Raw genomic sequence first — 11,714 nt, forward strand, 5'->3', positions numbered from 1 at the left:
GAAGACCGGCCGCTGCCTTTGGGGCTCTGGGAGTTGCTTACGCAGTCGAACTAGTGCTGAGTGGATGGTTGGGACGTTGACTGAGTGATAAGAAGATTGGTTTTCCGTTGGTAGTCCAGTCCGCCCTCCTGCTGTTTGTGAAGCATTAGCATCAGGTGGTGAGTACTCTTAAGCGCTGCTGGGATCGTTTTTGTACTGAACGGGGGTGACGGGGGTTTCTGGCTCTTCAACAGATATCAACCGGAAGGGAATACCTGCTCTGAGGCTGTGAGAAACCATGAATAGGGGACATTTTTAGAAATGAGTGTCTTGAGAAAAGGCACACTAACCCACTGTGTGTTTGTGTGTGTCTGTCTGTCTGTCTGTATTTCAGCCAACTCCTGCCGTGGCTGCCCCTGCTGCTACGGTTAAATTAGACGGACTCGCTAAAGCCAAGAGGATGAAGGTGAAATGGACCCAGCTGGGCTTGGTGTTCTTCCTGCTGCTGTCGCTGGTGATGACGGGATGCTTCCTCTGGCAGTACCACCTGCCAAAGTTACTGCCAGGTAAGACCGGCGCCATCGGTGACAGGCAGTGGAAAAAACACAGAAATATATTGACGCTGTCGGGTGAAAACCTAGTATCTCCAAAGTGTCAAGAAAAACTGCCTTGATCTTAGCTTGCCCATCATGCATTTTTGAGTTTAATTGGATTTTGTTTTAACTGAAGTTACAACATGAAATTCACCAAAATTGGAGTTACAAGGTTTTCACTTGACAACAGTGTTATGTTAGATGAATGACTGTTGAATCTGTTGTTGGAGCATTTATATTTTATCATTAGGACACAATTTAACACTCACTTAACACTTAAATAATTCAAAATCTGATAAAAAAATTTCAAGAAAATACAAAAGTACAAAACAGACTACTTTCTCGCAGCCGAATGAGGTGAATCTCTGCGCCTCCTACGCTGGCGTGTAGGTGAGACTGTGAAATCCTATTACCGTTAAGTTCTTCTTGCAAGTGGGAACTGGATTACACTCCTAAAGTCGATCTTCACTGTGCTTACCAAGGAGCAGAGCAGCTGTCTCAGTGCAGCCTCACAGATCTTCCCTGCTGAAGTTGTATCAGTTATGCCAATTCACCAATTTTGTAAACACCAGAACACAGAGCCAAAATGCGTCATCCCTCCAAATTTTGAAATGTCACCTGAAATTTCAAATGCGGAAAGAAAAGCTACATTGAGAAACTGGATGACGAAATAACTTTGATGGTGTTTTTTTTTTCTTTTTCAAACTACACATACAGTGTTCTTGAATCCAACTCCTTTGACCCAATTCCCCCCCACGGTGATCATTAAAGTTTTATCTAACTTACTATGCTGTTAGATTAAAAATATATACAGTATATAGATATTGTTTTTGATGATCTTTCAATGAGCACTAATCCATCTTTTCATATTATAATATACCCATTGTTCATCTACATTAGCTCTGGAGAATGAAAAGGCAAATGCTCGCCTCGTGCCACAATGGAATGTATTGAAATATCCATCCATCGATGTACATTAGCGCGGTCTGTCAAATTGGATCCTTTGAGATCGACGGGGTTCCTCACGGAGGCAGAGAGAATGAATGTAGCTCTGAGCCAGGCAATTATACCACATTGTGTTAGCCTTTGTGTCATGCCATCCATACATTATTCTATCAAATATCAAGTGGGAATTTCAGTGGCCTGTCCTTCAACGCTCCCTCTGCCCCTCTCTCTCGCCCGGTTCCTGCTTCTGTCGTTTTCCGTCCGCTGCCAGATGAAGCGATGGGTCGCAACGCCAAATCAGAGAGGATGTGTCCGCGCTTCCCCGAGCCTCTCCCACTGGAGCATCCCATTCCCAGTTTGAAAGAGGCCCTGGAGAAGGTGAGAGCAGTGCCTCGATCTGTGGTCATGTTTTTCTATCGTGTCCACCAAGGAGGAAAATGAACACTCTGGATGTGATAATCCTTCACACCAAATAGCAGTTACGGTTGACAGAAGGAGATTAAAGATATAGTTGATGAGAAAGTGTGTCTCTGTTTGATCAAAGGTTGTGTTTCTGTCTGCAGGGAGGCGCCACTCTGCACAGTCCATCAAACACAAAACAATGACACACCAACAACTTAGTGCTCACAGGAGAATGTGAAAATAGTTAAATCAGTAATGAGGACATAATTGCATTTTGTGGATGAATAGTTTGATGAATATCAGCAGGACACTTTCGCTGATTAATTTAAAGTCGGGCAGACCAGTTACTTTTTAGTTTATTCTGTGCCTTTGCTATCTTCTGAAACTCTACCATAGTTTACTTCTATCTTTCATCTCTACAGCAAACGAGGTCTAACTGATTAAATAATAGATGACTGTGTACGGATCAAACAAACCACCATAATGTCATGCAAACACAGAGCGGTAGAATGGGGATAATAGCTTGTAAACCTTCTGAAAATAGATGTATCAGGCCAATTTTGGCTGTCATCTGTTTCTTATTAATACAGATATTAAGGTGAGGCAACACAGGTGAACAAAATACAACTTTCATCCTATCAGAATGAAATTTTATTTGTTGAATGGACACAAATCCAAACACTTTTTTTGTATTATCACTTTATTTATTTTAGTATTAACTTATTCAAATTAACTAACATTTAAGGAAACATTGCAAAGTATAACACTTTTTTCAGGCTGGGATTTAGTAATATGGATAATCATGGACAAAACACTTTCTAAATAAACAAAATTTTAAAAAAGCTCATGGGATTCTTTAGGGTCCAAGACAAATTTCTCTACGGAGACCAATCAAATCTTGAATCTTGAGAACTCAGATGTTGATTTGATAAATCTTGGATACCAGTAGCTTCGATACCACAAATATCATGAGTGTCAGTATCTGTTGTGCCACTTTTGTATGTATATATTGTCAATATGTCTAAGCACCAAAACCACCGAGGCAAATTCCTGTGCGTTTATTATGCTTGGTGAATAAAAGGATGCTGATTCTAATTCCTCCAGACATGACAAAATAAAAGATACAGGAAAGAAGTGCATAATCAAGTTCTTTTTTATAGCTTTTCCCACTTTAGCCTTGTCTGTAATTTTTATAACTTTTATGAGGCATCAGCATCTTGCTCTCCAGATGGCTTTTCAATGAACAAACATCCTCTGAAAGTATCATCAAAACACCCATCTGACATTAGTATCTTTTTCAGAGGAGACAGTTGCACTTTGATTGACAGTCTGGTCGCATTCACCTCCAATCCATGTCTCCTTTTTCTGCTTTCTAGGCATTATATCAGTTTTTAACCCAATATTAAGCAGTGTGCGTGACTAGCAATACAGAGACTTAGTTGGAGGTAATCTTGTGTGGATTATCCAGACGTTTTTGTTTGCGTCCAAGATGTACTTTTTCTCATGATGGATTCAAAGCATTAGATAGAGGAAATAATCCTTGTGTCAGCTAAAAAATGTTCATTTGTAAGACTTTTTTTTTTATGGCTTTGATGATGTTGTGTCTTCCTCCCTATCACTTATATTTTTTTATTTTCCTTTTGGTTTGGTATTTTAAGTGCCTGTTACATTGCTCTCTGCTGTTGCAGTCGCTGTGTTGAACACCGTTTGCTGCCCTTTTTTTGATGTCTTTTTTTGTGTAAAGCACTTTGTAATATCAGTTTGAAAAGTGCTGTATAAAATAAAGACGCACTCACTTACTTACATCCGTGAAGCAGTTAGAGTAGATGCCTGTGTGATCCATTCCTCTTTGTAGTAATGGAGTACTGGTGGAATGATGGCATATTCTTTTTTTTATATAATGCTTATTCACTTTATTGTGAAGTTAAGAGGTGGAAAAAAAATGTGTCTATGCCACACAAAATTTCCATCTACACTTATAGACTGATAGAGATTCATACTGCTGTGCCTTACAGTACCTTGAGTTATGAAAAGACCACGAGGAAGGATCCACGAATCAATACGGCTCCGTACATCTGAACTGATGGTTTCATGGCAAAAGAGCGTCATGAAAACAATCCACTTTCCTTACAGTAGACTTTTAATTTTATAGCGACAAATGATGGAGAACTGAATCGATGCTTGACGAGTAGTATTTGAGTTTCAGTCCAAAATGAGATTTATTGTGTGTATTGTGTGCCCACTGACTGAGGTTTCTTCTTTTTTTTTTCTCCTGTTGAGGTTTTTGTAGGAGTTTTCCTTGTTCTAATGGGGGGGGGGGTGTCATTTATTGTTTTCATAATGTGGGTGTTGTGAAGCCCTTTGAGACTGTAGCTGTGATTAAGCACTATACAAAGGAACTTGACTTGACTTGGAAAGTGTGAAAAGTGTGACACCCACTATAACAGTTTTTTCATTTATAGTTTTCATAATGTGGGTGTTGCAAAGCCCTTTGAGACTGTAACTGTGATTAAGGGCTATACAAATGAACTTGACATAACTCTGAACTCCCCAAAAATCTAAAATGGATACGTAACATTTTGGAATGAAACTCCTCACCTCCTGCTCTGCTCTGTCCTGGTTCAGGTGGACACGCTGCTTCGGCAGAGCGTCAACCCCATCAGCCTTCCCTCTCTGTCAGCCATCGTGATCTTCAACGACACCGTCCTGTGGACCGGCAACTTTGGAAAAAGGAATGGGAGCGATCCTCTGTCCGGCCCGCCCAATGAGTACACAATCTACAGGTGAGTACTGCACTGTGGCCTTTTGCAAAGTCATCATTCATGTAATTGCAAATAAGAATTTCTTCTTCACTGGTCTGATCGGTTAAAGTAGTAATCTGCTGGATCCTTGTATTTGTTGGGGGTTTTTTTGGGTGATATCTTTGGTGATAAGTGGTCGTTGCTGTGGTGTTTCTGCACTGCACTTCCCAGAGATCACCTGTCAATCAAACAGTGTCTCCAGTACTGTGATGTCTTTGGATTTTCTGTCGATGCAGTGTGAGTTTCTGTAGGTGGCGCTCTTTTCTTTGTTCAGCCACGGTGGCTATCGCTGCTTATACTAACTACCCAGTTCTTCTTCTGTTTATTCCAAACAAACTGCTGTTGCTGCTGCTGGAAACATAAAACGCATCACTTTGAGTGATGTTAGACACATTCTGGTCTTGTGTTATCTGAATTTTCTCAATTCTCCTGATGCAGAAAGCTGGGAACAGAATCAGACCTGGGTCTTTATGTTTGTTTTCATCTGCTTGGAGTACCAGATAGTTGGGGTTTACTGCACACTATCTGTTAACTCAGATAGTGTCAGGCAAGTTGTCAATCACACAAAAGTAAACTAAATTGACATTCAAATACTTTCTAGTGGTTGTCTAAAGTTTCTCATGCTCATTCTATTGTCCCATATGGCAAATCCCAACTATCTGTTACTTAGGTTAAAAAAAATGCTAAGAATTAGTTGTTTTGACCTCAGTCTGGACAGAATACATTCATGACTCCAATCTATCTGTGGTGAAACAAAACTAAGTGCTTATAACTGACAGCTCAAACTACAAACTGCAGCATCTAAAAGGAAAATCTATGCATTGAAGTACCCATTTCGCTCTGAGAGGATTTGACTTTAAAAGGTGGATCCATAAAGATTCACTGAGCACTTTCAGATCGTAAGTGCTCTGTCGAATTCACAGCTGCTCTTGAAAGGGGTGATGGTTCATTTAAGACATTTTTCCACATTTAGACATTTTTGCTGCAGCTGGCAATTATGTTCGGCACACCCGGACACAATCAATCCCAGGTCTTTTCAGCCTATTCATGAGCGCCCAGCATCAAAATCAAGCCATTTTGGATTGATTCTGGGACAAAATAGATGGCAGTCAGTAGAGATCCTACCTCCGCCAACGCTATGCAATTGTCAAGATGCCACTTCCATGTACATGTTATGCAGGGGTTAAAGTGGGCCGGAACGATCCGGAACGGCGTTCCAGCACCTTCGATTAATAAGTAAATAATTCTGATTGGCAGTTTCATACATAATAATGTCAAGCTTGTTCACAGGGTTGCCAACTCTCACGCATTGACCGTGAGACTCACGCAATTGACATTTTTCACACGCTCTCACGCCACAAGTCCATTTTCTCACGCAGTGAAAAACAAATTCATAACTGATAACATCGCAGCGTGAAAAGAGACACTGACAGCGCACGAGACGAGACAGAGCAGCACCGTGCAGCAGAGAGTTATTCAGACCATCTGAATAGCGAGAAATATACACAAATCTATTACATTGTAATTTATTCCCATGCATGCTGCTCAGAGTAATCTCAGTCAGCTGCTCTTCTGCGTCTCTCCCTCTCCTCTCGCCCTGTGCGCACGCAGGCAGGAGTGAGAGTGAGTTACTATGGTTACGGGGACGCTCTGTGTCTGTCGCTCTGAAACTTTCTCAAGATTCCCAACAATAGGTTTTTAGGTTAGTATGCCTATGCAAAATCATGAATGTAAGCACCTTAATGCTGAAATCTAGCAATATAACATAATTTAACATTTTTGGTTAACATTATACAGGGTTGCTGTTTCTTGACTTAATCCAAGAGGTTAGGTGGTGTAGAAATGCAGGAAATTTTATTTTTTTCTGACCCCCCAACCAATTATGTATCTTACCCCCCCCCCGAAACAGGGTTCCCCCACCTGCCAAATCCCACTTTAACCCCTGATGTTATGTCTAAACCGGAAATGAGCTCTCCAGTGCCCCCATGTTGTTTGATTGGGCCAATAATGGAGTCTCTTCTTCTGTCTGCTGATAGACGTACAATTCCTATGTCTGATGGTGTTATTTGAATGCGTTCGGAAGTTACATGCCTATTTTTGAGAAGCTACGCCCACTGCCACGCCCCCCTTTGGCCAATCAGTGTGAAAACTGAATCAGTTCTGACCCTAATCCAACACTCATAGCTTTTTGAGAGACCCTGCTGACAGACAACCAGATGGAACGGAGCGACAGATGGATTCCGATGGTATAAATTCACTTAAGTGTTTTCTGCGGGCAGATTGCACCCACCCATGTGCTTGTTGCAGGAAACTTTCTGTCTAACTTTCTACTTTCTAAAAAAAATTGTTTTAAAATGTCCTCCATCTTTATGTCCAAATTATCTGTCAGGACTATCTAAAAGAGTTTCAGAATAGCTTTTTATCCAAGCCACTGTATCCAAGACTGGAACAAAGTATTTTGCATGTCAATAACTACTGCATAGCTACAGTATATCTAATACAGAATAATAAATACTCATGCTATTGTCTCTGTCTTCCAATCCAACTCTATCATGACTGTACTAACAACACAAATTAATCATGTAAATACATATTTTGTACATATTTTGGTTTATTTTATTTATTTAACATTTATTTAACCAGGCAAGTAAATTAAGAACAAATTCCCTTTTCCAATGACGGTCTGGCAAAATGCCTGTTGATGGGGAATTAGGGGAAAAGGGACACACACACAAGGCACGGAGACAAGATAAGAAGGCTAGGTGTTTACAGAAGGCAACAGAAAACATAAAAACTGTAATGTTGACGGACACACATAGGGACCTGCAGACAGCAAACAGCATAATGGATAAATAACACCATCAACAACAAGCACAGCACTGAAAGCAACTAAAACATGCAACAAAAATTACATTTCAGCCAATTTAATGAACTTTACAGGAGTGTGCCAATATGTAGATACTCACAAACTTATTCTCTGTCTTTCAGAATTGCCAGCCTGTCCAAGATCTTCCCGACGCTGATGCTGTACAGGCTGTGGGAGGACGGGAAGATCGGCTCCTTAGACGACCCTTTGGAGAAGTATGTGGAGAACTTCACCATCAAAAACCCGCTGGGGAAGACGCGAGACTCGGAGCTGAAATACGTGACAGATGGCCTGATATTTCTGGACAGCGGTGAGGTTCAGATCCGCTCCTCCTCCGTCACCCTGCGCAGGATGGCCAGCCAGCTCTCAGGTAGCTTCACTGGGTGCTTTTGAGCAACTTAGTATCTTCAAGTTTAGCTAAATTTCCAAAAAAGACAACCAAGACAGAACGTTTGAGATCTAACTGATCAGATATGGCAATGTATTTCCTTTATGTCTTAAAGCTGCACCAGGCAAGATTTTTATGTAAAAATGCACTTGTCCTGTCAGCCAAAATCACAAAGTAGGGCTGCAATAGAGAACAGCGTCCCATCTCCTCTAATATAGATGCCGTGGTTTTACCCTATTTGCTCAAATGAAATTCTGGTGTCTGGTATGGACACTTCTTCGCCCACAGCAAGTGACGGATCGAAACTTAAGAGCAAAATACAATCGGTCTCCTAAACCAGTGGTTCTCAACGTGGGGTCCGGGGACCACCAGGGGTCCTTGAGAGGTTCCAAGGGGTCCCCAGCACATTGCTGAATTGTTAAACTTCACCATTATTTCATTTACAAGCAGTTAACACAATTAGAGAATGTAGAAGAATGACTATTTTGATCATAGTTTCACTGTACTCTACCTACAATACAGACAGTCATGGAATTCTGGACAAAATCACATCTAACAATAAAAATGTTCTCAGATTTGGGTCCGAAAGACAAAATCTCATCAAATGGGGGTCTTTGGCCCTAATGTGGCCTAAATTAGGAGTCTGTGATATGAAAAAGGTTGAGAATCACTGTCGTAAACAGCAGCTAGTGAGCGCTCTGTCCAGAGAAAGCTGGATTCACCAATGTTAGATATTTTGCCTCTCTTGTCCCTTTTAGTATCCTTTGGCAATCACAGACTGGCAGGGTTGGTAAACATGAGCATACTGTGACGACAAGTTACATGATTTTTGAGTATTGAAGTTAAATTTATTTAAACAGTTCCCTTTCGCTGCCATTTGGATCTGCCAATGCACGGATTTGCCCTGTGCAGCTTTAAATGTGTTCCTGCATGCATTGCAGAAATGACTTTATTAAGGAGGTTGTTGTTGCAAACCAAATCACATAACTTCATGCCTACTGCCCAGGACCCACCGGTGCATCACTGGGATTCAAAAAACATGAAAAGAAATGTACATTTGCATTTAGATTATCGCTGCTTCTGCTTATTGTCTGCTGTGATCAATGAGACCGGCCGCTGAGCAACTGTTACAGCACAGTTAAAAGCAAGATAAAAAGAAATCAGTATGCATGCCAGTGTGTACTGTACAGATTGCAAGGGATAAAGGGATAGCTGTAACAGTGGAGGTATACATTTACAATCTGAGCTGTTATGTCACCTAATAGACACACAAGTTATTCTTATTCATACATGAGTTATTCAACAACGATGTATCCATAGAACAGATGAGTTCCTGTGGTCATGCATTCACACGCGTCTGTTTATCTCAAGTTAGCTATTCACTTTGTAATACTTCACTCTGTATACTGAATCAAGATGAGGGGGTTAATAAACCTTTAAATCTCCCACCTTGTCTGGTTTCATCACGGAGGTGTCGAGGGTGAGCTAGATAATCTATTTGTTCAAGAAACTTTGTCATTTCAGCAGGAATACTGATAAATTGCTGATACCGGTGAAAGGGGATTAAACCAACAAAGTGAAATGGTAAAAAGTGCAGAGCTGTCCCATTTTTGAGAAGTAAAGTGAGATAAAGAAGTAGTAATGTTTGAATCTAATGCATACACACAGTTCATCAGTTATGTTTGCTTTTGTTTTCTTTCTTTTTTTTTTTTTACTTCCCAGGCCTGCCCAGGAGACTCCGGGCCACAAATCTGCTTTGGAAAGGGAAAACACAATCGGCAATCAATCTACTACAAGATGACGTCCTAGTCGCAGACCCAGGCACCAAGTAAGATTTGTTATGCTGTGCTGATTCAGATATTTTTAAATTTAAATTGTTATTGTGATTGGTATAGAAAATGTATAGACGCTACCACTCTGCCAGTGTTCAGTAAATATTCTCTGTTTATTGTCCCCCACATGATAAAATTGGGAATATGGATTGAGCTGCATCCGTCCAAACATTATATCTCAGGTGAAATCACAGACATCACTGGTCTGATTTTGCCAAAACATGGAGGAATGTGTTCCAGCATTAAAAAAAATACACACTGATTGGCCTAATAGGGGAACTATAATTAAAGGTCAAAATCTTAAAAATCAAATGTGATATGTCAGACACTACTGGTGCAATTTTGACAAATCTCGAAAGGGATGATGCATTTTGGCATTTTGTTCGGGCGTTGACAAAGATGACACTGATTGGCCTAATTTGGGCGCTATAATTAAAGGTCAAAATTTCAAAGTTTGAAAGGCCATAATGGCCGCACCGCCAGTCCGATGCTGATGAAACTTGGATGATGCATCTTGTTACTAATTGGCCCAAGGGGTGCCTGCATCATTTGTGGGGGACAACATGTTTCACTTGTTTGGTACAGTTTCAGCCTGTTGTACACAGTTAATAATTTTGAACTCTGGTATATACAGAAGTTTTGTCTCACATTTTCTACATTAGTGAACTTGATATTTATATTTCTTTCACTTGTTCTCTTCTAGGTGCCACTACAGCAACCTTGCCTTCTCGCTGCTGGCTCATGTGATGGCTGAGAGAGTGATCGGCATCGACTACCAGCGCTGGATCACTGACAACATCCTAGACCGGCTGGGGATGGAGGACACTGGGTTCGACATCACCCCCGGGCTGCAGAGCCAGATGGCAGTGGGGGTGTATTCCAGCGGGCAGCCAGCCCCTCTCTATGACCTGGGCTGGTACCGGCCCTCGGGTCAGATGTTCTCCACAGCGGCGGACTTGGCCAAGCTAGCCATGATGCTGCTGGGCGCCTATCACCGCAAGCTCCTGGAGCCGGACACCCTGAAGATCATGCTGACGCCGCTCTTCAGGTGCGATAAGGACTACTTCGCCAACCGCACCGGGACGCCGTGGGAGGTGAACGAGCAGCTGGGGTATGAGGTGGTGCGTAAGGACGGAGATCTGGACGGCTACTCGGCCACCTTCTCCCTGGTGCCCAGACTGAAGCTGGGCCTGGTGGTGCTCATGGCGGGCAGCAGGTCCCAGAGCCAGGATGTGGTCAGCAAGGCCTACAGCCACATCATCCCAGCCATAGAGAAAGCCTTCCGGGAGGCCAAGAAGGTCCTCTTCGCCCCCCCAAACCCAGATCCTTACATCGGCTTTTTCACCTACGGAAACATCACCTTCTATGAGATCAAAGCCGGACCAGATGGAGTTCTGATCATGCAGCAGTTTGGGCCGCAGATCGAGGAGCTGATCCCAGAGAAGTACAGGACAATCAAACTCAACTACCTGGTTGAGCGGGTGTTCAGGGTGGTGTTTGAGAAGGAGTACCCCTGTGTTTTACGGGTCAGCACCGCCTCCGTGTCCCTGGAGGCCCAGGATGGACAACTATTTAACTTCTACATGTTTGACAAGCGGGGTTTGTCCCCTGGTTTTGATGCACCAGGACTAAATACATATAACGTGGTTAGAATAGCCCGCAGGCCGTCCTTTTCAAACTGAACTGCAGCAAAACTGTGGCCTGTAACAGACAAATGGTGTGGAGGTGTCCTTGGGATCTGTAAGGAACTCTAAACAAAAAGGAGGATGTATATTGAAAACCAAGTGGAAAATTAGAGGACATTTCGCGGACAGAATTGTGTTATTGAATTACATAATTAATACCACAGAATGTTTACCCAGTTGTATAATGTCTTGCACAGGAAATTAATTTGATTCTCTGTTAAAT

General features: G+C 42.0%; 1 protein-coding gene across 1 annotated transcript; it reads left to right on the forward strand.

Moving 5' to 3' along the window:
• The first annotated feature begins 439 nt into the window (after positions 1 to 439).
• On the forward strand, positions 440 to 11,488 carry lactbl1b (lactamase, beta-like 1b). The gene is made up of 6 exons (XM_071921010.2): positions 440 to 563; positions 1,795 to 1,895; positions 4,545 to 4,702; positions 7,709 to 7,956; positions 9,697 to 9,802; positions 10,510 to 11,488. Exons 1-6 carry the CDS (start codon positions 440 to 442, stop codon positions 11,486 to 11,488), a joined length of 1,716 nt encoding a protein of 571 aa, XP_071777111.1.
• The last annotated feature ends 226 nt before the right edge of the window (positions 11,489 to 11,714 follow it).

This window comes from Centroberyx gerrardi, chromosome 5, assembly GCF_048128805.1.
Source record: "Centroberyx gerrardi isolate f3 chromosome 5, fCenGer3.hap1.cur.20231027, whole genome shotgun sequence".
Classification (NCBI taxonomy): domain Eukaryota; kingdom Metazoa; phylum Chordata; class Actinopteri; order Beryciformes; family Berycidae; genus Centroberyx; species Centroberyx gerrardi.

Bases quoted from the DNA above. Each gene is read 5' to 3' on its own strand.
- lactbl1b (XM_071921010.2), top strand. From the start codon at position 440: ATGAAGGTGAAATGGACCCAGCTGGGCTTGGTGTTCTTCCTGCTGCTG. The intron at 564-1,794 runs GTGACAGGCAGT...TGCCAGATGAAG, and splicing joins AGGTAAGACCGGCGCCATCG to CGATGGGTCGCAACGCCAAA. The intron at 4,703-7,708 runs GTGAGTACTGCA...TCTGTCTTTCAG, and splicing joins AATGAGTACACAATCTACAG to AATTGCCAGCCTGTCCAAGA.